The 26873-nt window shown below is 39.3% G+C and overlaps 1 protein-coding gene across 5 annotated transcripts in view; it reads right to left on the bottom strand.

The window, feature by feature from the left end:
- Positions 1–5984: 5984 nt before the first annotated feature.
- Positions 5985–26873, bottom strand: part of uso1 (USO1 vesicle transport factor) — a 32940-nt gene continuing 12051 nt past the window's right edge. For 3 of the 5 annotated variants that reach the window (XM_036574790.1, XM_036574792.1, XM_036574793.1), the window contains 15 exons: positions 26731–26819; positions 26490–26644; positions 25730–25935; positions 23371–23391; positions 18006–18116; positions 15058–15176; positions 14742–14923; positions 14025–14146; positions 13293–13431; positions 11596–11747; positions 10276–10341; positions 9523–9621; positions 8839–8931; positions 8189–8404; positions 5985–6490 (listed from right to left, as the gene is read on the bottom strand). In XM_036574790.1, the coding sequence (XP_036430683.1) occupies positions 6410–6490; positions 8189–8404; positions 8839–8931; positions 9523–9621; positions 10276–10341; positions 11596–11747; positions 13293–13431; positions 14025–14146; positions 14742–14923; positions 15058–15176; positions 18006–18116; positions 23371–23391; positions 25730–25935; positions 26490–26644; positions 26731–26819 (1851 nt within the window). In that variant the 3' untranslated portion in view covers positions 5985–6409. The remainder of the gene's footprint in view (positions 6491–8188; positions 8405–8838; positions 8932–9522; positions 9622–10275; positions 10342–11595; positions 11748–13292; positions 13432–14024; positions 14147–14741; positions 14924–15057; positions 15177–18005; positions 18117–23370; positions 23392–25729; positions 25936–26489; positions 26645–26730; positions 26820–26873) is intronic. The other 2 variants (XM_036574791.1, XM_036574794.1) reach the window with 1 other exon arrangement.

The raw sequence follows: 26873 nt of genomic DNA, 5'->3' as shown, positions 1-26873 counted from the left end.
GTGGATTTTAGCATTTTATTTTAAATTTTGGCACAAAATTAACTCTATACAGATTTATTAGCCAGTCCTGGCCTATGAGGAGGGATTTGTTGGGTAGGGGAAAAAGAAAAAAGACACACACTATGGACCCCTTTACTGACACATAATAACACTCTGTAAACCATAGACAGCACAAACTAGAGGACAATTAGCTGCTTCATCACTTGGCCTACACACTGACCTAATGGTGCCCTCTGGAACATACAAACACAATAATACAGAGTGGACAATGGTGTTCAGTTATTAGCCAGTGTATTTTTGGTACTCTGAAATGTCAAACACACTGCGCCATGCAATATTTTAGGCCCCACTGTTTGTTGAGGCCATAATCATAGCAGAGTAGGCTAATTATGCCTGAACATAATCCACTGAGTCATGGAGAACCAAAACACCTCAGGCAGAAGAGATTACAGCCCATATGTGCATCATAGATGGTGGGGGGCAGGGGGTGGTGCCCTAGTCATAATTGTGAGCAGTACTGATTGAAATATAAGTGCTAGCATTAATAAAGCAAATATGTTAGCATGAATACAGTTGATGAGTTAGCATTAAAAAGATAATCAATTGGCATTAATAGAGTAAATAAGTTAGCAGTAAAAAATAGTGTTATTAATGCTAATAAGCTATCATTAACAAAGCAAATATGTTAGCATCAATAAAATTGGTCATTAGCACAAAGTTAAGGAGCCCATGCTTCCAGAGTGCTGCTACAATATGTTGAAAGAATGTTATACAAACCTGACATATTTTGTTTTGACTATTTTGCTTGTTTTCTTCTTTAAAACGACCCCAAAGAGAACCTCTCACATTTTTGTAAATGTTAACCAGACAGAATTTTTTCTTCTTTCAAAACAATCTGAAGCACCCAGTAAATGACAGACTCTGTAGTTAACCATCAGCACATGGACACCATGAGTAAAAAACAAAATACAATTTAAAAAATTTCCCCAAAATTGAAACAAAAAAATAAACCTGCTTGCCATCAAGGACACTACTATTTAACCAAATTCCATCATGGATATAATGCTCCATATGCAATCAAATATGTTGCTAGAAATATTAAAAAGCAATATCACAGTATAATATTATGGTATACCAGTATAGACACAGTATAGAATAAATTGCCCAGCACTATGACAATGAATCATAATAGTATCAATATTTACATGATAATTGTCTGGGTACTATTACTAGCACTGAAAGTTTACACTGTAACATTAGAATGATCTTAAGATAGTGCTGTTACATTAAGAAGATGAAGGTGCCCCCTAGTGGACCCAAACATTCTGACCAAAGGCTCTACAAACGCAGACATGCAGTGAATTCATGAAAACATAACAGACACACACAAGCCAATCAAATGTCTACTTATTCTTCTGAACTTTTTAAAGTATACCATGTGTATGTCATCATGTCATAACATAATAAGTCAGTCCAGCAGCTCTGTAAACAACATTTACCTTACAGATAATCTAATTAATTATGAATAAAGAAGAAAGAATAAACCACATAGCGTTTGGAGCAACAAGGCTAGTTAAGCTAACAAATAATGGGAGCTTATACCCCAATTAGCATGGTGCTAACTGCATGTCTAATTTGACTAAAGTGACTGTATTTAGATCTAAAGGAATGTCATCTGTAAATAGGGTTGAAAATTGTTTAATAATTGTTTAATTAAGCAGTGATGCTTGTACTAATGCACAAGCAGTTTAAGTTGTGGAAGGACTATACTTGCTGACAATCTGATCACGTCCTGCATTCTCAGTCAGTCATCAAGAACAGTCCTTCCACAACTACACAGAGAGGGACATTGTAGTAGGGCTGTAGTGCATAAACACTTCATTACAAAGATGAATGCACATTTGAGAGTTCAGTAATAAAAAAACAAGGGCACTGATCTGCAGATATGTGAAAAAGGGTGATATGGTAAGATGAGTCCTCCTTGGTGTACACCAACCGAATACTACGAGTTTGAATACATGACCCCTACAGTGAGGGGGTCCGGCAGCTCTGTTATGCTGTGGGGGCATTTTTCTGGACATGGTTTAGGTCCACTTGTAGCAACCCAGGAAAGTTATTCTGAATTATTTTGATCTTTATGTTATGATGAAACGTTTCTATTCTGACTGGAGTGATCTCTTCCAGGATGACAATGCTCCTATCCACAGGGTACAAGGGGTCAACAATGGTTTGCTGAGTGTGAAAATGATGTAAATAATATGCTAAGTCACCAGATCCCAACCCAGCTGAACACCAATTTGAGATTCTGGACTGACGTGTTCGTGACGAGGGGTGTCCGATCTTGTCCACAAAGGGCTGAAGTGGCTGCAAGTTTTCATTCCAAACGAGCTGGAATTCACCTAATTAATCAGTTGCTCAGTCTTCAATCAACTGAACATGTGCAATCCTGCTATGTTGGAATGAAAACCTGCAGCCAGACCGTCCCTTTGCGGATAAGATCGGACACCCCTGTGTTAGACAGTGCTCTCCACCACCATTATCAAAACACAAACTCTACGCCAGGGTGTATTAAAGCTGTTCTGGCAGCTTGTCATGGTCTAACACCTTACTAAAACACACATAGGCCACATTATTAAGTACACCTACCTTTTATTTACACTCATTGTCCATTTTATCAGGTCCACTTACCAGCCCCCCCTTCACCTTGATCATTAATGGCCTCGACCCCCACAAGACCACAGAGCAGGTATCATTAGTAGCTCATTATTCTCAGCACTGTAGTGACACGGACATGGTAGTGGCATGTTTGTGTCTGTGCTGCATAGAGTATATCAGATACAGCAGTGTTGCTGGAGGTTTTAATAAAGTCAGTGTCACTGCTGGGCTGAAAATTGTCCCCTGACCAAAAATATCCAGCCAACAGTGTCTTGTGGCCAGAGACTTTTAGGATTCTTGTTTTCAGTTTTTCAAAGAAATTTTCCATGCTTCTCATAAAGACATCCAAAGTTCAGTCTTAGAAGTTGGTTGTATTTTCTGCAGATCCAGGTAATCTCAAACATTTAATGATGTTGAGGTCTGGGCCCTGGCTGATCAGTTCATTGTTCTGAGAACACCACAGTTTCTTGTTTAATCAGTACATCTTGATCTTCTGAGCAGTGGGCATGGGGTCATTAACCTGCTTTAAATTTAATTTCTTCCCCATCAAACTCTCCACTCTACTAGACACAGCTTTAAGCTTTGAAAAACTTTTTTGTTTTTTTGGCAGCATGTTTGGGATCTGTCTTGCTGTAGGACGAAGCAATGTCCAATGAGTTTGGAGGATTTTTCTTTACTATGATAAGAATTCTTGTGTCATCAGCTCTGGAACACTTCCTTGGCCTACCACTGTGTGTACACACAATACATTTTGTTCATTTTCTAATGAACAAAACGTACCATATATATATATATATACATTGCACTCCATAATGTCTGGGAAAGGTTTACAAGTCTTCTCTGTAGAGGGTGTGAAAAATAAGTTACCACAGCCTCTACAAAGAAAAGACCTCTAAACTGTTTTAATGCACAATTACATTTTACTAGCTGAATTTATTAATAGAAACTGTGCACTTATTGACATATTGACATGTTTACTCTAGATTTGTTAACTTTTTTCAAAACATGTCATTTAACCAGACTTTCATATATATGCATCACATATGTACAGCACGAAGTTTAGTTGGTTCCCTGTATACGATGTGTTAACTCATTTTAAATTTAACTGTATATATACACACACACACCATTGAAATAAACGGACACAACCATGCCAGAATAGCTGCTGTTATTCATTAAGAACTTTATGCAGCAAAGCCTGGACCAAAGCAATGGCACAAACATAAATGATCTACACAAGGAAAACCAAGAAATGTGTGAGAAAAGTGGTCAACAGCAGAACCTTAAGGAGATGTGAACTGATCAGTCCGTTTAATGCATAATCAGAGAAAATGTCACTGCTTCTTTGTGTTTGATTAGTAGTCTTCCTCAGTCAGGCGGTTTAAGAACAACTTTCACACTAAAACTGTGAAAATGAATCCTCTAAACCTTTCAAACACTGACATTCTTTCACACAGCAGCCTGAAGAATTCCCCTCAAAACAACACTGCATTTGGATTTTTAAAAGTTTCTCCTTATATTCTGCATGTATTATTTTAAACAATGATAAAATCAACTATCATACATCCAGTTCAGCAAGATTCTTCAAACAACAGAACAATATGAGTATGCGTTGTTTCTCTACAGTACAGTTGTTGCAGACTATAATAAAACACTATGGTGAAGTGGATCATGAACGCAGCACAGTCTAAACTGCAGTATCTTACAGTAAAATACATGAATTTAAAAGCCGTATTATCTAATCAGGCCATTTATTTTTTATTGTTGTGTCTATAAATTAAATGAATCTTACACAGAAGTCTGAATGGCTAAACCTGACAAAGGCTGCAAAAATACCTCTGATCATTTAGAGGAACCTGAACACGTTATCACAGCATACAGCGGACTCCAGCAGAACAGCAGAAACCTGGGGCAACCCGGAGATAAACACAGGCAGGGGTGTGGGTGTGTTTGAATACAGATCTGAATGCTTGGTGTAATAAATGGAGGCTACTAGCTTTCATTCATTGTTAATGCCAGTTAGCATGAACAGTTAAGCTTTAAGTATTAAATATTATTATCCGGAAGCTGCTAGCTTCTATTCCTTGGAAAATACTAGCATGTATGATTAGCATATTCCACATTCTGCCCCTCGAAAAATGCCAAAAATGCTAGTACTGCTAACAAGTAATAGAACCTAGCTGCCAAGAGTTGGCACTAAGCAACATTATGATATCTGGTGGCTGCTGGTTTTTATTCATGGTTAATATTAGCATGTATGGCTGAGTTGTTCTTTTAAGTATTACATAATGAAAAGTATGTGCCACAAATTAGCAACATGCAAAGTACATCCTGCCATCTGGTGGCTACTACCTACATGTGCTGTTAACAATGTTAGCATGTACACTCATAAAAAAGATGGTTCAAGAGTTCTGTAGTAAAGGGAATGATTCTATTTGGAACCATGAGTTCTTTATAGAACCATTTAATGCTTAACTAGTTCTTTGCATGGTGAAAATTTCTTCAGATCGATGGAGAATGTTGTATATGGTTCTATATGGCACCAAAAAGAGTTCTCCTATTTTTAAAAGCTTGACATCGTAACAATAACAGAACCCTGTTCAGTGCTATATAGAACCATTTTTAAAAAGGTTCTATATACAACCACACACACACACAATACATTCTCCATCAATCTGAAAAAAAACCTTTTTACCATGCAGAGAACCACTTAAACATGAAATGGTTCTATATAGAACTCATGGTCCATGCAACGTGATGGCTACTAGCATCTGACTAGTATAAGTGTATGTTTGAGCTATAGTATTAAGCAATGTAATGTATGTGATGTAACCAGTTAGAAATAAGCATATGACATCATGTTATGTGACGTCTACTAGCATCTATTCTTTGTTAGCCATGTTAGAATGTATGGCCGGGCTGCCCCCTGGCTGCTGTTTAGAGGTGGAAGCAGAAAGTGCAGAAACGGTGCAAAAGCCTACCGAATGTGCACCCAGGCAAAGAAGGCACGCCTTAAAGCTAACACACAGCGCACACACAGCGCACACACACACACACACATACAAATACATACATACATAAAGACAAAGACAGACGGACAGGCAGAAACGGACACACAGCTGAGCATTGTGGGTAGACTGACCAAACAGCCTTTCTGTGAGGTGACTGAGGCAGTGCAAGAGAGGAAAACCTTTTTTTTTCTCTGTCAAAATCCTTCTTCGGCTCACACTCTTCAGATCTAATGTTTTAGCTATTTTGCTAATTGAAACAAAACTGCTTTTGCCGATGCAAAAGAAGAAAGCGAACCATGTAAACACAAAAAATAAAACTCACTGCAACAGGTGCTTTTATTATGTATATATCTACATTTACACTATCCTCATATCTGTATGGTGCAGTTTTCTTCTTTTGCATGAACAAAAGAATAGATTTGTCCATTATGTCTTTAACCAATGTTTTGACTACAAACAAATAATAACATGGCATTAGATGTGCATGTCTGTGGCAGCAGCTAAAGATGAAGTCACATGAAGCTGTTTAACGGTCCAGTAGAACTAACATGGGTAAATCAGCCACCCTCCACAAAATAAAATAAACGCTAAAAAATAACAGGTGAACCTGCTGAAAAGAGGAAAAAAGATGAATGTGTCAATCCTCTGGTGCTCCATTCTTAAGCCCCGACTTCTCTCTCTTATTAGCGTAGAGGGGAGTTGAAGGCTTTTCCCCTCCATGATGATAAACGTGTTCAGTCTCTCTATTCATCATCTTCCTCCTCTTCGTCATCGTCATCTTCATCAAATTGGTCCCGAGCATCCAAATCATCCTCATCTTCAATCTGTAGGGAGACAGTGATATCACAGCTATGAAGTCATATTTAATATGCTTATGTTCCAAATTATAAAACAAAAGTGTTTTTGCTGCATGTTTTACAGGAATAGGCTAGCAAAAAAAATTTTAAAAACCAAACCATGTCAAGATGTAGAAGTAATCTCAAATAGTCTTTATGTAGTCTCAGACAATGTATGACATACTAATAACTACTGTCAGTTCTGAAAATGAACAAAGGTACATTAGTACAGCTTAAACGTTTTGGCAAAACGTTCACTGGAGAATGGATCAATCAATGTAATGGGAAAAGGGAACTGTGTGGAAGTGACACAAATGTCAATGAAACAAACTATATTGCATTCAAATGTCTAGAAAAAGGATAAATGCAGTTAGGCTTGAGCGATTTGACACTATTTTTTGTCACAATATCAACAGTCTTGGCCAACGATGTTATTTTTGCTGTCTTTACTGCCAAATTTAAACATGTGTCTGAAGCCATTATATACAATCTTTTAAGATGACTGTAATATTCTTAGCCAACATGACTGTAAAATTCCAAGCCAATGTGGCTATGAAGAAACTGAAATCGAAATCGAAAGAGAGATCCAACCAAACAGGATCAAAGCAATTGGGAAACTGTGAGAGCTTAAAATCAAATGATTGCCTAAAACTCAATTACAAGATTCAAAGCAAATGAAAAGCTGCTTTCAGAGATGTTTAAGCTCAACATGTGTCAGCGGGTGCCGCAGGAAACTATTCAGCGGCACCATGAGGCATCTAAAATACTTTGTATTTCTTAAATACAAATGATAATCTGAGAAAGCGGGCCGCACTGTTTTTACAGTGGGCACAACCTCTAACGTGCACACGTGGGGCAGGCAAAGGGCTTTTATGTAACTGATATGTAAAATGTTAACAGTGGTCTGCCATGAGTATTTGCCAGGTGTGTTCAGACATAACCGTTGAACATGGCATTTTTACAAGCCTACACTTAGAATCGATAATGAGCTTGATCTGAGAAAATATGGCTGGCCTAATGATGTTACTCCTAGCACAGCTACAAGGTTAAGTGCTAACTTAGTGACTGTTTTCCATTTAATGCTAAAGCTTCAGCCTCAAGGCTTTCAAGGACATCATACAGAAAGGGGTTTGCCAATCAACAAATTATTTGTATAAAATTTTGAATTACTATTTAATAATAAACTACATTTGATCACATTCAGAGGCCACAACAAGCACATGTCTGACACTACAATGCCTGTGTTCACAGCTTGTTTATTACTGGTCTACTGCAATATTTAAAACAGGCCTGTATCAAACAATTCAGAGCTTTGCTACCTGACCCGACCCCAAAGGGGGCCCAAATGTGTGTCAGAGTACTTTCTCGCTCCAGTTATGTCAGTGTCAGCTACAGTAAAAGCGCATTCATTTTCTGTTGACCATGTGCTTTGTGATGAAAAGTATTGCAAAGTAATTCGTGCAACAATCCATGTCCGTTCGGGACGGATTCAGGTTCAGGTTTTAGATTAAGTTGCACCAGTTGGGACTGTCATGGGTATAGGTCAGACTCAGGCCTCAATGTCATGCCTGCGCAGACCTCTAAAACAGATCTGAATATCACGCAACCATAAATGGTAAGTGTGTGTTCATTAGTTGCACTTTAGTAGCATTGAGCCTCCTGATGCAGCTGTGTAGATAGCCCTACCGTCTCCCCCAGGTCTTTGAGCCTCTGTTTTAGAGAGAGGATTTTCTGGTCTTGGTCAGCCAACAGCATCAGCAGGTCATCCTGCTCCTTCTTTGACTCGGCCACTTCCTGCTGCAGCTTACTCTTCTCCGTCTGCAGAATGGTTGCGGTGCTGGTGGCTGCTGCTAGCTCCTTCTCCATCGCTGCCCTGCTCTCCGTCAGAGTTCGCACCTCCTCCTACCATACACGCAGGGTTAGTTCGTGTGAACAAGTGTTTGAGTGTGAAAGATGAAATAACAGAAATACAAGTAGACAAGACATTGAGCAAACACTAAGCATTTAATTCTCTACCAGAAGAATGCCGGAGAACATGGGAATGAACCAAAACCTCTGGTACGTAGGATCTACTTCATGTTTGTTTCATTGGAAACCAAAAAAAAAAAAATTATATCGCCAGAAAGTAATATTAGAACCTAGCCCAGATAATTATATGGTTATTTCATTACCATCAGGGAATATGCAGGCTATTGTACAAAGCTATGCAACATTTACATGCTGGGCGCTGGAACTGAATTTGTATTATCACAATATTGTTTAACATGAAAATTCTGCAGGCAACAATCATTTGTCTACATTTACAACAACATCCAAAACTTAGTGTTGTGTAATACCTGTAGTCTGTTTGTTTCTGCAGTTTGTGTTGATAGTCTGTTCTCTAGCTTGGTTACTTTAGCTAAATCTGCTGCTTCTCCACTTACGGCAGTCTGCAGAGGAAACACACACAGTCCAACACTGATCTCACATCAGAGTATACACACAGGGAAATGTCTCTGTATGAGAAGTACAAAGCCCTACTCCTGCAGTTAGCTCCAGTTTAGTTCAATCTTTCCTGTTAATTAAGGTTAAGGGTGCAAAAATGCATTGAGAGCCATTTATCTAAAGGTAGCTGGAGGATTCAGCTAAATTGATTTTGCAATGTTGGAATCCATTCATATCCATTCCATAATAATGGATTACATTAACATTTAATAAAGACTGTTTGACCAAAAATGTTCTAAAATCTATTAACCACAGGCTAAGCTTCTGTTATTGTACTCCACTACTGTATACCTTCTGTGATGTTTTGTATATTCAGTATATTCATCACATAATTCTGAACTGCAGCAAAAGAATCCAATCAAATTTAATTGTGGTGAAATCTGAGATATTATGATGCTCTGAATCATTATCAAAACAAATCACAGTCTTTTGGAGATGCAGTTGTGTTTTATGAGCATTTTAACAGATCCCTACAGTAGCATAGCTGGGCTGCATTAAACTTAACCCCAAATTACTAAAGTTGTGAGTGAACTCACCATAGCTTCAGTTCGGCTCTGTAGCTCCTGTCTTTCTCTCTGCAGCTGGGAGATCTCAGCTGCCTGGGTCTGCACCTGCACCCTCAGAGACTCCAACTCCTGCAAAACAACAACACACTCAGGGAAAACTCTTTAACACACTGACGAGCGTAACAAGGTAACATTTGCGCCAGAAAAAAAAAGTTTATCTGTAATCTTCTATATGATGAGCCAGAGAATCAGGATGTGTCAATGAGCTGCATTAATATATAACACTGTAATACTATCCTGCTCTGATGAGGCTCTTCCCGCCCTTGGCCTTCATTAATTAAAAGCTGTGTAAAAAAAGAGAGCACAGATTTGACCGACTCCTGTGTCTGATTCCTGAATCAGAAGCACAGTGTAATATGTCTTTAAGCGATACATGGAATAGTTGCAGCATTTGTTTATACCAAAGTGCATGTAATATAAAGTACATCCACTTCTGTGTGCACAAATTGTTAGTATTACTGTTATTTCCTCCTTTTACACTTATTGTTGTGATAGATGATACTGATTATTTTGGTTAGTGAACCACAAATCAAGCATTTTTTTCAACTATTACTCTCAAATTTTCTTGCACTCCCAACAGCGCGAGTTTGAACGTAGAGATACGATAGTGTCTGTGAATTTTGCTTGCACTCATTTTACAATCAGCAACTTTCATGCGTAAGGACTAAAATGCTTAACATGGGCACAGTTCGTGCTATGGAGGGGTGATGCACACTCTCATACCTTCAGTAGTTCTGTGTTTTCTGCTGCAGCTGTTGACCCATCAGATGACTGTACCCCCTCTGCTTTCTGTGTGAAATACATCAAACAAACCAAACATTTAAACTCAAAACCAAACACTCAAAAGCCCATTTCACAAATACCCTTTTACACACAAATTTCACTGTAGTTAAACGGGAAAGGGTCAAGTGTGAACACAAGCCAAAGTCAAAATGCTGGTAAACTTGCAGTTTATCTGTGTAAGAGCTAGTGCAGATCCGGTAAAAATACCAGAAGAGCTCAGGTGTGAACAGAGAGAACAAATCACTGGAGACTTAAGTAATGTATCGCTCCTGTTGTTCGTAGAGTCAAACTTTCAGGTTTTTTGTGAAAGAAAAACATAACAAGAGTGTATTTTGTACAATTCTAGTGGCATACCACTCAAGAGAAGCAGTATGGAGAGAAGCACGTGTGGCTGCTACAGTGCAAAAGTGACAAAGCATCCCAGAAAACCCAAATGTTTCTGTTGTGCAATCATTGGGTTTTCAGATTTGATGTGCAAATGTGAATGATGTAAAGCCCAGATCTTAGTGGTAAAGGTATTCTAGCAATGTACCGGGTTCTGAGTGTGAAAGGGGCTAAATACACATGAATACAACAGGTCCAGCTACAGTTTGTAGCCCATTGGTTGCTGCACATTTCAGCAGTCCCTCTCTACACTCATTCATTATTGGTCAGTTTCTGACACCAAGACCACTGTTGCCCAGCTATTATTTGCGTGGTGGACTATTCTCTCCACCACATTGACCTAATAAAATGGTGTAGGTACAAGGATAAACAATAACGCAGGGCCATTTCACACCTGAGTCCGGACCAAGGTCTGAACCAAGGTTCATGTTTTTGTTACACTGTATACATTTGATCCGGTTAGTTTCGGTTTCACATTGCAATTTTTGCAAGTTTTTTCAAGTTGACTTTTGACTTTTTCATCAAGCCAAATTAAACTTTCATATTTCATCTTGTCTCCCTGTGCGCTACCGTGGCTCATTCTCTTACAGTTAATTTTTGTCGTCTTCTGTTGTTTAACGGGTGACAATAGCCTGCCTTAACTTCCTGTAATTAGTCTGAAAGTCCGAACCATCCAAAAGTGTTTTCACACTGCAGACCAACTTAACCATGGTTCAGTTTGATCCTGACTTAGACCACCTCAGACCAAATTTTGGACCTTTGGTCCGGACCATGGTCCGAGGCACATTCCACACCTGCTATTTTATTTTGCAAGTAAAAAGTTCTGACCAAACAAGGTAGGTAAAAAAAAGGACCCTCAGTGTTCATAAGACACACCAGGCTGGCAATGAGTGTGTCCTTCTCAGCAAGCTGTGTGTTCAGCAATGTGTGTTGCTTGCGTAGCTCCTCCAGTTCTTCTCTGAGCAGAGTGAGCTCCTCCAACTGAAGACCATTCACCTGACCACTGTCAGACTGACCACTGTCTTTACCTACAGTGAGAAAGAGGAAAAGAAACTTTAAAAGCCTGCCACTTAACAATTGAATATGCAGTCTCCAAAGTTTTGCCATGAAAAGCTTTTCTTTATTTCCCACAAAAAATATAATATGGACATGTCAGAATTACAGTCAGCCAATTTTCAAACAAGGATATTATTCTCTAAGAATGTTGCGTATTCTGCTTTAGCCAGAATCTACCGATAGCAAACTAAAGATTTCTAAGTGTATTCAGACTCCCTTTTCTTGTTCACACTAACTACAGTATTAGTGAAAAGTTCTGGAAAGCTTTCTCATGGAAGTTTTAAATTTTATTATTTAATTTTCCACAGTTTAGAAAAATAGTTAAAACATAAAAACTATAAAATAACACACATGGAATTAAGCACTGACAAAAAGTCACACAAATCCTCTATAAATCTTCTATTTTCAATTCTTCAAATCCTCTGTCTTAATGCAGTTTTACACACCGTTGGTGTTCTATCAAGCAGCTTCATGAGGAGCCACCTTGGACGCTTTTCCATCAGGTCTAAAGGGCATTTTGAATTTTTGTTTTGGAAATAAATTCGCACAAAGGTAGCAACTTTGTTTATATTTGTCATAGACAGAAATGTCAAGCATTATGAAAAAAAAACATTAAATTAGGTGGGTGTAAATGTTTGAATGGAACTGTGCTTAAACTAAGACTTAAATAATATTTGTGTTTATAGTTTGAATCTGAGAATGTTGTACTAGTCTGTGTGTTAATAGTACAGTACAAAAGTCAGAGACCACCCTTCATGTATTTAATTTTCAGTCAAAATTTTGTCTCCACCCTCTGCCTTTATTATAGCTTTCATTCTTTTTAAAAGATTTGTTTCACAATATTTTTCCACACCTCCAAAGTTCAGTCTTAGAAGCTGGCAGCATTTTCTGCTTCTCATGATTCAATAATCTCAATCACACACAGTGATACTGAGGTCTGGACTCTGGGGTGGCCAGTCCATTGCTCTGAAAACACAAGCAGCTTCTTTGTTTGACTTGCAAAATTTATTTTTTGTCTATTTCCTTTTCTCAGTAACAGCTTCTTGACAGCAACACATCCTTTCAGACCCAATAGATTGAGTTTTGTCTTTTCACAGTGGAAGGATGGACAGAAACACCTGTGGATTTTTAAGATCTGAAGTAACATTTGTGCTTGATTTTCTTCTCTCTCTCTCTCTCAAAGATGTAGGCTTTCAACACCATTTATCTGATGGTGACCGTTTTGGTGGTCTACAGGTTCTTACACAGTTGTTAGGAGTCCCAGTTCCTCTATACCTTCTAACAATTTCATAACTCCAATTTTAGAAACACCTGTTTTTTTTTTTACTTACTTTTCTTTGACTTTCCCTTACTTTATGCCAGTGGATGATCTTCTATCCAATCTCCAGCTAAATGGCTGTTTATGGCCGTTTTGACTGGAACTGAAATTAACAAAGGGGTGGTCTCTGACTTTTGCATAGCACTGTAGTTTGAGTCTGATGGATGTTGTACTGGTCTGTGTGTGTATATTACAATACCTAGTTTTAGTTTAAGGATGTTGTACTGGTCTTTATGTTGCTGGATCTGAGACAGCTGTTGGGTGATGGTGTTCTGCATCTGATCTTTCTGGGATGCCAGTGTAGACACCTGCTCTTTCAGCTCATTTATCTGAGCATCCTGCACTCAGAGAGAAAGGAATTTAAAGATAAAGGGGGTGCAAGAGGAGAAAGAGCAGGGAAGTAAAGTGAAGAAGGGGGTAGGGTAGAGAGAGGGAAAGAGAACAATATAAATCAGTTCTCCATTAAACCACACTTAATTACATCAAAGGCATCTGTACAATCTTACAGGTGAAGAGATGAGCAGAACAGCCAAAGCTGGGGGAGCTAAAGCTGAAAGATCAAAAGCTAAAGGAACTAAAGAAGCTAGCTAGAGCAGCTAAAAAAAAACGTCTGGAGGAGTTGAAGTTAGAGGAGCCGAAGTTATAAGTTGGAGGAACTAATACTGGAGGAACTAAGGCTGGAAGAACTAAAGCATCCATCTGGAGGAGCTGAAACAAGAGTAATGTAAGTTGAAGCAGCTGAAGCTGAAGGAGCTAAAGCTGTAGGAACTGAAACTAGAGGAGGTAAAACTACGGAAGTTCTAGTTGAAGGAGCTAATCTGGAAGACTTAAAGCCATAAGAGCTAAAGGACCAAGCTGAAAGAGCTGAAAGTTAAGGAACGAAATCCTGTGAAGCTAAACCTGGAGGAACTATAGGACTCAGAGCTGGTACCTGTTCCCTAATCAGTTCTTTGTATTGAGTGACGATGCTATCATGCTGCTCCAGAGTCTTCTTCACTTCTTCCTCTTTCTTCTCTTCCTCAGTGGACTTATGCACTGCCTTTGTTATGACACCTGCAGAGACATGAGAAAACCCAATTATTTGACTGGCTTGAGCTATAGCATCACATATTCAAAAACAGTAGCAGCAACACTGAAGACTGATTTTTGGTCATACTTTCCGTTCATCACCACTGAGGAGAGGAATTTACTACAGGGGTGTGTGATATGCCAAAAATATAACATCATATTACTTGCAGATATTTTTGTTGGTCTGATCAGGTGGAACTGGCAAAAAGCCCCAGTAGTGCCACATTAAATAAATGTACATTTTTTTTTTTTTTTAAACATTACACAAGTAACTTTAGCCCTGATTTATACTGTTTAGGTATACAGTATGTGAGGAAACAGTGTGTGGACAGATTCACACAGACTTCAAGAAGGCAACATATGCCTCCCTATCAAGACATTACTACATTGTTGGAAAACTGTGACCAAACACATAAGCATGTCTATTTGAAATGGTCTGAGGCATGCAGTTAGAACCAGCTTCATGAGCCTCATAGCTCCAGTGCTAAAACTAAACAAACAAATTCCAGACACATCTTGGCTGATCGAATACATTTGGTGCAAGATTTTTTTAAAGAGTTCCAAAAGTTGTAGCACTGACCCTCAAGCTCTTTGACAAGTTTGGTAAACTCGTGGTCAAAAAGCATGTGTTCTGGAGTGGAGAAGGCTGGCTGTGGTTTCTGAGCAGCGCGAGAGTAAAGCTCATGCTTGGTGATGAAGCCCAGCTTCTCCACAAAGTTCTCCTTTCCTATACGCTTCTCAATAAGCTGCTTCAGCTTCTCTCTAAGAAAGGCACATATAGAGAGAGATCAGGTAAGGGAAAAAAATCTGCTTGAACATTAAAAGAGTCAAAATTATCAGCTTCGCTTCAGTAGTATTGACAGATGATCTGATAGACAGAATATATGGATGTGTACTTGGTATAGTTTTCCAGTGAGTTGTCATTGTAGTAGATGCAGATACCCAGCAGTAGAGCACACAGACCCTGCACCAGTCGTTCATCTTCACCCAGATTTTCTGAAATTTGAGCAGTCAACTGCACACATAGTTAAGGAAACAAATTCGCAGTGATGAGTGTCCACATCATTAGTGTAGATCAGTTTTGGAGTACCTGGAGTACCACTGCCCTGCACAAATTTGAGCTTTCCCTTCTAAAATATCAGACGCAACTAATGACTAATTAATAAGGCCTGAGGTCAACTGTGTGTTGAAGCAGGAAAGACATTAAAACATGCAGGGCAGTGGTCGTCCATGCCTACAACTGAGAACCACTAGTGTATATGATTACATTCCACCTTCTGAAATTTCAGTCTTAAAATTATGCAGACAGGTCAGACACATCAAATTTCACTATAAGTTCAAGATACACTACAAGGTATAGGTTCTAAAGACAAGCATTATGTACGATACTTGTCCAAAAGCACCCAGAAACGTGCTTAATTGACTTTTCTTCCAAAATCATTGGAATTAATAGGAAATGTGTCCCTCTTTGCTGCAGTGGCAGCCTCTTACTCTTCTAGAAAGGCTTTACACTAGAGTGAATATTGCACTGAGGATTTGATTTCATTCAGCCACAAAAGCAAAAGTGGCCACTTCAACCTATCCCAAAGGTACTGGGTGATGCTCCATCACTCATCCCAAAGTTATTCAGTAAAGCAACGCAAACCAAAGGTGTTCGAAAAAGCTTCATTACCCTAACTCATTCCACTGGTGTTTGACGGTGCTCCATCAGCACAATGGAGCCTAAGGAAGTTCAAAGGAGCTCCATCACTCCAACTGATCCCAAACATCAAGTGAAGCATCATCACTCCAAGGCCCAATCCCATTTCTTCTTTTTACCCCTACCCCTTGTTTTCAAGTGTCACCCTAACCCCTTGGAACTGAGTTACAAGGGGTAGTGGTTGAAATCTTGCCCTACAAAATGGGACAACCCTCAAATGAAGAAGAAAGAAGAAAACTTGCTTCTTTAAGAGGCTACTAGTGCTGCTCTGTAGGCGACCCTGCCAATCTGCAGTGATAGCAGAGGAGGGTAAAGTTCAGCAACCTCACTGCTGGGTTGCTTAGCTTCTCGTTCAAATTTTCCAGTTCCACCTTAAATGGTGCAGCAGTTACATTCTGCCGCTTCAGGCGTCAGAACTGCTGGACTATTTCAGGTGGAACGGGAAAGTTAGCTAGCTAGCTACCGAGACATTAGCATGCTATTAGTAGGGGTGCGGGAAAAAAATCGATTCTTAGATGCATCGCGATGCGGACATGAACGATTCTGAATCGATTCATAAATGTCAAAAATCGATTTTCTAAATATTTAATTTATAACGTAATGTTGACGGAACGCAAAAGGCGGAACTGGGAAGTGGGTAAGTGCAGCGCCCGGACAGTCTGTGACGGCACACAACAAAAACACAACTGGATGAGTGAGAAATCCGACCGGCTCCCTCTGCATTAAAGCCAGGTTAGATCAGGAGTCACAACCCAAATGATAAGAAGAGACATGTTGTCATTCAACAAAAATGAAACTACCTCGGGAGCCACAACATTTAATGTCCAGTATGCCTCAGTATGTGCTAATGTCCTAGTATAGACTAAACAATATAAACGAGAGCGCAGATCTACTTCGCTCTGCTTTAAGCTTTGCCTACAGCTGCTTTCCTCCCATCTCCGCCAGAAAACATTTCTTCAGAAGTAGATCAGTTTCTTGTAAAATGTCTCGCAAAATTTGGCTGTCTTACGAGGCTGAAGTCGCTTCTTGTTCTCCAGCTTCTTGTTCGGATTTTCCTGTTCCACCTTAAAATTCTGACTGAGGCGCCGAATGTAAATGCGGCACCATTTAAGGTGGAACGAGAAAATTCGGAAGAGAAGCTCTTCATCTTCGCGACTTCATCTTTGCGACTTTTTACTGTTTGACAGTCTCTTGTTGCAGATTTAACTTGCCAGGAAAACAACTGCGCTGCTTATAAATGCAAATAACGCATCGCTGCTATGTGACCTGCAGTCTGCACGCCGGTTCTTAGTCGTTGCGAAACAGGGCTTTTGCGCTATGTTGCACACGCCCCGAAGATATTTTACTGACACACCGATCCCCCCGTCTCTACAACGAGCCCAAAACTAAAGTTAAAGTCACAAAAACCGGGTAGGACGGCTGTAACATGCTGCATGGACACCCATTGCCCCTGGATCTTATTTCACCGTAACTGCGCATTTTATCGCAGATGAGTGGCAGCAGCTTCTCATGTGCTCCAAAGGCAGTGAATGAGAGCCTTCCAGTTCACTTGCCACATCACTTCCATTTGATTTATTAATAAAATATATTGGAAGTAAACGCATTATGGATCATTACAAATACTTTGCTTTAAAAGTACCAAGTCCTCACACAGTGAGAAAATAGAAATGATGTATAGAAAAAAAAAGATGCATCGAGATGCATCGATAATCATTTTATAATCGCTAACCCTAGACATGAACATGCAAAATGGAGGGCTAAGGGCTAAGTGGTAGGGGTGAGGGGTGAAATGGGATTGGGCCCAACTCTTCCCAGAGGTGCTTCATCACTGCAGAGAACCTTTCCACTGCTTCTCAGTCCAACGGCAACAGGTTTTACAACCCTCTAGTTGATGCTCGGCATTAGGCATGGTGAGTCTGCTCCAGCGCATCCCATTTGACTGGCAATCCTTTTTATTAATGGAGATTACACAGTTACGTGTGCAGTGGGTGTCTCTAATTAAAAGGGGTATCTGGGCACTTCTAGGAAATAGTGCACCAAGCCCATGGGCATCAAATTTCACAAGCTTGAAGCTGAGAGCAGAAATGCCCGAGGACTGAAGAGCTGACGAGGACTGAAGAGTTGACGAAGCAGCAAAAAGGATACAAAAGGGACGTTGTCCTGGTTGTGCAGGAAGTGTGTGACGGCGATGGGGCAGTTACTCATCCAGGTACACAACAGCATGAGGAGACCCACCCTGGTCTGTACTTTACTGCCCTAAAAACACAAACACACACACACACACACATATATATATATACACACAACTTACATATACATACACAATCACATTTGTTATTTTTCTACATTCTCTGCAATTTGTTAGTGTTTCTATAAAATGGGCAAAGCTGATGGAAGGCTCCCAGAGCAAATCCCTAAAATAAATCAAAACTGAAAGCTGTAAATTCTGAAAAAAAGTATCAGATGTTGTCTGTATTCTATAGACATAGAGAGGGTTTGTCCACACAACAGGAATTTCTCAGCTAGACAACTTTAGCCCAAAGATAGGCCAATCCAATAGAAGAACAAAACAGAGACAATTCTTTTGCACAATGCTCACTTTGGGCTTAAATTATCCAGCTTTACAAAGAAATCCTGCTTAATGAAATATCCCCCACAATTACAGACTCAATATACATAAAGCCCTACTGGAGCTGAATTAGTTTTACCTGTGGCGGTTCAAATGATTAGTAATGAGATGTGTGATTTTAATCCAGTATGAATCTGCAGTGTAGTTTTTACAGTCTAGCAGTTATAACTGTGGAGTGATTTCATTCCAGTATGAATCTGTAGTGTGTGTATAGTTTTTACAGTCTGACAGTAATAACTGTGGAATGAACCTGGAGAAGTTACACAGTTCTTTATTCTAAACTAATTTGTCAATCAAATCACACACACACACTGCATTATAGAACCTCTTCTGGTAAAACGAATGCAAACAGAACAGGTCTTGTTCTTTTGTGAACACACAATTTTCCAAATCTCCCAGAGAGCCTGTAAATCTCAGGGTAAATACAGCACATGACACAAAGTTCTCATGGATCAGGTATGTTCTGTTTAACTCCTAGCCAAAAATATCAAATGCACCTTACAGTTATTACTGCCATTTTGCTCTGCACTACATTCGATTTACATTGCACTATCGAATCTACACTTTCCACATAGCTTCCCTACTTGACAATGAATCAGAATTAATTCAAATAAAGTTACAGGATGCTTTTGTTATAGTGATTACTGTGGGTTCACCCACCTAGCTTTGCTGTGTTTCTTTATTATTATATTATTATTATATTTATATTATTATATTATTATGTTGTATATACTTCAGCAGTTCACAATAAATAAGTCCACAATAATCACTGTGGAATGTAATGTAGCACTTTTCATTTATTTTAACTCTGTGTACTACTAATGAACTTGGCAACTAAGAAACTTTCAAAAACAGGAGCCTTGCTTACTGATCCTGAGCATGTTTGAACAAAAACAAGCATAAACAAAAGAAGGGAAAAAAAGTACAGATTTGTTTGTAAGAAGACAAGATTGTCCACAAATCCAAAAGTTAAAGAACACTGTTAGTTATATGTGAAAATCATATTAGATCAATAATATCAACATTCAGAACCACAAGATGGTAAATTAAACTGGGTTATTTAAACAACAGCAAACAAACATAACACTGGATTAGGACCACCATGCAAAAAAATAATACACATCTTCACAGTGACTAAGGCTACGTTTACACAGCAGGTAAAAGTGGCCCAAATCTGATTTTCTCACCAAATCTGATTTTTTTTTTGTTTGGCTGTTCACATTATCTTTTAAATGTGATCTGTATGCGACATCAGTCTGAACAGATCAGCTCCTAAACCGACCCGCATGCGCAAAAGAACAACGCTTCACGTGGCGGCTCATCCAAAGGGTAAACAATCATGACGGCCAGCGAACGCCAGTCGCTCCCGGAGCTTTCAGTTTCGTCTTCGCCAGCATCACAGGAGCGAGTATAAAGTTCCAATGACTGACAGCTGGACTCATCACCCAGAATGTGTTCGCCGAAAAAAGGTCACGTTATTCGGCCACGGCCACTTCTTGTCCTCGGATTCTTTAAACTGTTCTCTGACGCTGCAGCCTCGGTCTCCTCCAGCCGCGTTCGGCCGTTCCGTTCGAAACCTCTTCAAACACGGAGCGGTTTGATGAGTCTCTTCTAATGTTTTGGTACAGAAACATCACCCTAAATGTTTGAGTCTCAGCAGCGCGAAATTATGACGAATGTCGAGTTGGATTGACGTAAAAGTCGCATGAATTCCGATCTGGCTGTTCAGAGTCGCATTGCCGCAGATCGGATACGTATCGGATTTCAGTACCACATATGAAAGCGTCTTAAATCGGAACTGAAAATGTCAGATTCAATTTTTCGTTTTCAAGTGAATCGTTTTTTTGCTCTTCACACTGCCACACAAATGACACATCTGTGTTACATATGAGGAAAAAGATCGGATTTGGGCCACTTTTACCTGCTGTAAGCTCTAGCCTAATATACCTTATTCACCAGTGGCTCACAAGTTTGTAAACAGGGCATTTTGGTGCCCATATGTGCATCATCTGCTCAAAAATGCATTAATTTATTTCATTTATTAATTTTTTTAAAATGTATTGAAATCAGTTTACTAAATACTATTCAGTTTTAATTGGATTAAAAAAAGGTTAAAATATTTACAAAATTTACATTATACACTAGAAGCATTCAAAGTGTGATGACTGACAGATTAAAAGCTATTAAAGACAGTATAAATAAAAACATCCACATCATTTAAAATAGAAAATGAGGTTCTGCCTGGTGTAAAAAAAAAATTCAGTGCAGACCACTGACCTATATTTCACTTAATGTAAGATAAAATAACTATGCGTTCTCTTCAAGGTTTATATGAACAGATCACTTCCTCGTTTTCCTGTTAGGAAGACCGTGAAGGATTTCTAGGAGGCAATCAGATCTAAACTAGGTGTAAGCAATATGATATGATTGTAATAAATATTGTAATAAATGACATACTCTCTTCATTGAGCCCTACTGGCGATTTAGGGCTGGTGTGGTTTATTTTATTTTCATTCTGTAGTTTTAGTTATTTCCTTTCTATTTTCCCTATTTTAAATTGCAGAAGCTCATCAATTGATCAACCATTGATTGTAGGTGTTTCCTGACTTACAACAGAAAGTCTACTGTCCTTGGTAATTGCTTTTACGTGTTTACAACAACTGACTTAATCCTTAAAATGTACAAATACATACCAACATGCTTTGTGAGTCTCTTGTAACTACAAAATAGACTGAGGAAACTGATCACATTGTCACAACTCTGTTCCTGAGAAACATTACAAAAACCAGCAGCTCTGTATAGTTGTGTTTAATGGCTACTCCGCATCACATAGCAAGAACACTGACTGGTAAATTCAGGTTTCAAGAATAAGGATCACAAATTAAATGTTTACAATAGTTAAGTCTTTTTCTGCACTTTTCTGAAAGTTACACCCATGTTTATGCCTACGAATAAGAATGTTCTCAAATGTCTTTGAGTATCATGATGCTGTATCTGTAACAAAATGTAGTTATTAGAGTTCACATTTTAGGATCTCTTTCAGTATCTGTATTTAACTACTCCTACAACTAAAATGAGGAAAAAGTTACTTGTGCACAAGCCTGTGCCTGCAATCATACAATGTAACTATGAATAATGCATTCACTCTTGTTTTACAGGTCATGAGTCAAATATCATCCCATGGCATTAGTCAGGGTGTCTAACCCTTCAGAGCTCTGTGATCCAACACAATTATGTGAACCATTCAAGGGGTTTTGTCAGCTGTGAACAGCCAGTGTTCCCAAGTGTTGTTCTGGGTGTATTATGGGATAAATGGATGATTATATGGCTAAAAGTCTGCCATTTGCTGGAAGTGGAGTGAAATATTCATGAAATCACCCCCCCCCCAAAAAAAATAAATAAAAAAATAAAGAATAATGTTGCTGGTTGAGTTGGGTATCGTCTCAAAGTTCTTTTTAGGAACAGGGTAAAGGTGGTTCGATTCAACTAGCGTTTTTTTCCATACAAGCAAGCTTTTGGAAGTGGGAAAACTATATCTACTCTACACCAAATGTCCAAAAGTATCAAGAAGGGCCTTCTAATAAGTGATTTCAGTTACTTTAAAAGCATTTGTTGCTGGTACAAAATGTTCAATTGCACATGGACAGCTTGTGCCATCTCCACAGAAAATCATTTTACATAGAATAAGATGTTCTGGAGCAGCCTAAAGGAAATCAAACCTCCGTCTTTGTCAGTCCATGCATGTTTTCAAATGTTTTCATTTCATCTCTACATCAGGACTCTTTTTGTAACAAAAGTCAAGATGGTTCGAAAGTTTGTTTTTTTTTTTTAATATTTTATTTATAGATGGCTCCATACTAAAACGCAATGTATGTGTGCCATTTTTCATTCTGCATTAGCTTCTAAAGTGTAGGCACCCTATGGTCACCATGCCAATCGCCAAGTGTTGGCTAGAGAGTACTGGGCTGAAGAGCAGTGAAACTGCATTCTCCGGACGGATGTACCATCCAATACCTTTTGGTAAATAGTGGAGTGTTGTTTATAATCCAGAGCTAACTATCCATGTTCAGTACTTGACTTCACTGACGGCAATCAAATATTCACAGCAAAATGGTATCTAAAAACCTTTGGACATATAGTACATCTCAAAAAAATATCTTCAACTAAAGGCCTTTAACTACTACTGTTACTGTTTTAGATGAATTTCAAGTTTTTTTTTTTTGCTGAAATGTTCTAAATAAACTTTAAAACTTAAACGTTTCTGGTCATTCTATAATGAACTACACAAATTTTCTAATTTTTCCCATTTTAGCTTTTCTAGAGATGCCAGAAGAGGGAACGATACCTCAATGGCTGGAACTGATGCAAGACGTCCTAATAAAATAAAGTTATTAAAAGAGAAACATAAGGAACCTTGATCTTCACCTTTTCACACTTGGTCTCCAGTTGTGACGTAATGCAAAACAAAACAAAAAGAAAACAAGACGGGGGAGAAAGTAATCACAAATATTAGTGCTTAAATCTTTGGTTTAAGGTGAAAGTGAAATTGAGGTAACTGCAATTGTCATTGTCCACCCGCTACACTGCCACCTACAGGACAGGCGGCGAATGAAAGTGGTGATCTTTTTCAAACATGCCCAGGGATTCACACAATGCCTGGATCTACATGAAGAAGGCCCCAAATAAACACAGCAAGGGGTCAGAGGTCAAAAGGTCAGAGCCAGGGGCTACCAGAGTAAGTAGTGGAACAACAAATAGGGAAGAAAGCAGCAAACGGGGGAACAAGAGAAGCAAAAGCACCCCTATACGTAAAAAAGAGGGGGCACCCTGCTAAGGCCAAGCCAAACCATCACAATACGCTGCTCACACACAGACACTTACCCTTCGGCTGATCTTATCACCCTGCAAAATCACAATGCAACACGGTTCAAATTCAGAGAGACACACGCTGTCACTGACAAGCCAGGTTGGATAATACAACAATAAAAGCTACACAGAGATAGATGTGTGTCTGTCAAGGGCACAAGCTCAGTGCTACAGGCAGCATCCAAGCTAGTGCTGGTACATACAATCATCTTAAAACGATATTTTTACAAAAATCGTCAAATTTATCCCTTACCTCAAATGCAGTCCATCACCAGAGACGTTTGGTGTCTGAAGTTTGCTTTAGTAACACTAAAGTTATGAAAGTAATGTAGCTAGCAAGTATTTGAAGCTTATACCCCACCAATTAGCATGGCACAATTCTAAAAAAGTTGGGACAGTATGTGAAATGCCAATGCTAATAAAAATCAGAAAGCATCTGCAAATTCTGATTGACCTGCATTAAATTGAAAATGATACAAAAACACAGTATTTGATGTTTTACCCTAGGAACCTTGTGATTGTAATTGTTTTTGTAATTATACACTCATTCCAGATATGATGCCTACAACATATTCCAAAAACAGTTGGGACAGGAGCATGTTTACCACTGTGTTACATCATTACATTCTTTTTCTTTTGAGCTTAATAAGACACATTTTCAATGAGAAACAGCTAGGCAGGCAGGTCAACTCTCTGATTACGCAGCCATGCTACTGTAACACGTGCAGAATGTGGTTTGGTGTAGTCATGTTGAAATAAGCATGGACAGCTCTGAGAAAGACGGCATCTAGAATGCAACACATGTTGCTCCAAAATGTGTTCAGAGTTAATTGTTTTAAAGATGTGCAGGTCACCCAATAGTAGCCCCTCATACCATCACAGACCCTGACTTCTGAGCTTTATGCTAGTAACAATCTAGATTAGGGGTGTCCAATCTTATCCACAAAGGGCCGGTGTGGCTGCAGGTTTTCACTCAAAACAAGCTGGAGCACACCTGACTTGTTTAATCAGTTTGTCTCAGTCTTCTGCTGATCAGTTGATCTCCTGCTTTGTGGGAATGAAAACCTGCAGCCACACTGGCCCTTTGTGGATAAGATTGGACACCCCTGATCTAGATGGTCCTTTTCTTCTTTATGACTTCCGCTGTGCATAGTACAGTCTTTACTTGCATTTGTGGATGCAGCAATGAGCAGTGTTTATTGTTTATATATTCCTGAGCCCGTGCAGTGATATTCATCACAGCAACTTGCAGGCTTTTAATGTAGTATCATCTGGGTGATCAAAGGTCATGGATGTTGATACATTCATCTGTGATTTTCTCCCTTTTCCTTTACATGCAGAAACTTCTCTGGATTCCCTGAATCTGTTAACAATATTGTGCAATGTAGAAGGAGAAATACCTAAAATCCTTGCAATCTCTGGTTGATTACTGTTATTTTTAAACTGTTAGATTTTTTGGCAAAGTGGCGACCCTCCACCCATCCTTGCTCATTAAGGACTAGGACTTTACTGAAAGCTCCTTTTATACCCAAGCATGATTGCCTTACCTGTTTAAGATGGGTTTTCTTGAACATTTTACAATGTTTCTTGTCTTAAACTGCCCATGTCCCAATTTTTTTTGGAACATGCTGCAGGCACCAATTTCAGAATGAGTGCATCTTGTCTTTGTACTGATTTTGCTCAAATACAGGTAAAAGTAGATTTTTAAATCACTACTTTCAGTTTTTATTTGCATTTTACCTACTGTCCCAACTTTTTGAAAGTGGGTTTGTAAGAAATGTAGAAACAGAAAGTGTAACCTGCAGCTAATTTAGCTGAGAATTTGTGATACATTAGCTATTGCACTAGCTTGCATACTTACTATGCAAACTACAAGCTAGCCAATTGTGTTTCAAGTTGTTTTGCCTCTTTCCTTTACACTCCAAATTCACAGCATGTAGCACTTTTTCCCCTCTGGCTGAAATGTCACAACGCATAGTCTTGAGTAAGTCAATTTGATATTACTCAACAACTCACAGTTTTAGGAAAACAAGTGATGACTTAGGAATGCAGTTAGCACCAGGCTAATTGATGAGACGAGAAGCTTCCATTACACATTAGCTGCATTAGCCTCATAGCCTTAATGCAAAACTAAAGAAACAAACTCGAGACATGTCTTGTCTGATCGACTACAATTGAGGTAAACGGCGTAAATTCAACCCCTGGATGAGCTTCGGACATTTATACTGTACCATAAGCTACAAATGCAGCATTTCTGAACCACAATACACATGAATATTGTGTTAAACAGGCATGTTTGGTGTGCATGGTTGGCTATGAAGGCCTGAAGTGTGCAGTGTGTGTATATGTTTGTGTGCATGTGTGTGTAGGTTACCTGTGACAGTATGTTTGTGCATTGCTGCAGCAGAGAGACTGGAGGTTTTCCCAGGCTGGTGGCCAGCTGGACCCGCAGCAACTGCTCCTTTTGAGTAAGATTGTCCTGCAGGGCGTGACCCAGCGCCACTGCCGCACACCAGTTAGAAAGAGAGTCCGCCGAGAACAAACCACCACACAACAGCTGACCCGCAGAGATAGAGTTAGCTGGGTAGAGGGAGAGAGCGGGGAAACATGAGAGGGAGGCAAAGCAGAAAAGAAGAAGGTTGTGAATGGGCCAGGTGAGAAGGCATGGTTGTTTAATAGTAATTTCAGTGGGGCAAGGCTTTTGTTCAATATGGTGCAACATTCAGCAGTAAATCCTAACAGTCTGAAGAATTACATGCTTTCTGTAAAAGGGAAATATGTCAAAACAGCAGAGACATCACATTTCACAATCACAGTTAGCAGGTATAACAGTAAGTAACCTATATGTGAAATCACAAGAAGAATGCATTGTTGTCTAATGTATCTTCATTAAATCAAAATTTCAGCATCAAAGGAGATAAACAACAAAGTGACTGAGTGCTTGTAATGTGCCTCGAAAAATTCCCGACTAACAAACAAACACCCCTGTGAATTATTGGGCGTGTTCAACCTCTGCAAAGTGAAACAAACTGAACCAAATGAAAAGGATATAAATTCACTCACACAAAAGAGGGAAAGAGAGACAAAGAAGCAAAGACAGGGTGTGGAACAAATCTAGAGAGAGCAAGTCTTACCATCTATAGTGGAGGGCAGCAGAGTGGCCACTATCTCCCCCTGACCCTTCTGATTCTTGTAAAGGAAACACTGGAAGCAGTAAAGAACAGCACAGCGAAGAACAAATGGCTGCCTCTCATTCACCATCGACATCAGCAGCACCACTATAGCAGGCCTGGGGGACAGAAAACAACTCTTATTCCAGCCACCCTGCTAACACAAACTCACAGCCTGTAGGAGAGTAGCTGTCAGGAGTCTCACCGTGGAGGGTTAGATGGAGCATTGACGGAGGCAAAGTAATCCTGGTTGACCTGTGAGCCACGGATGACCTCTGACACAGTATTGATGGTCTGCAGAAAAAACAGACAAACGGTTAAACAATCAAATAAACAAAAACAATAAGA

Source organism: Colossoma macropomum, unplaced genomic scaffold, assembly GCF_904425465.1.
Source record: "Colossoma macropomum unplaced genomic scaffold, Colossoma_macropomum, whole genome shotgun sequence".
In the NCBI taxonomy this organism is placed as follows: Eukaryota; Metazoa; Chordata; class Actinopteri; order Characiformes; family Serrasalmidae; genus Colossoma; species Colossoma macropomum.
This window is presented reverse-complemented; position numbering and strand designations above follow the sequence as displayed.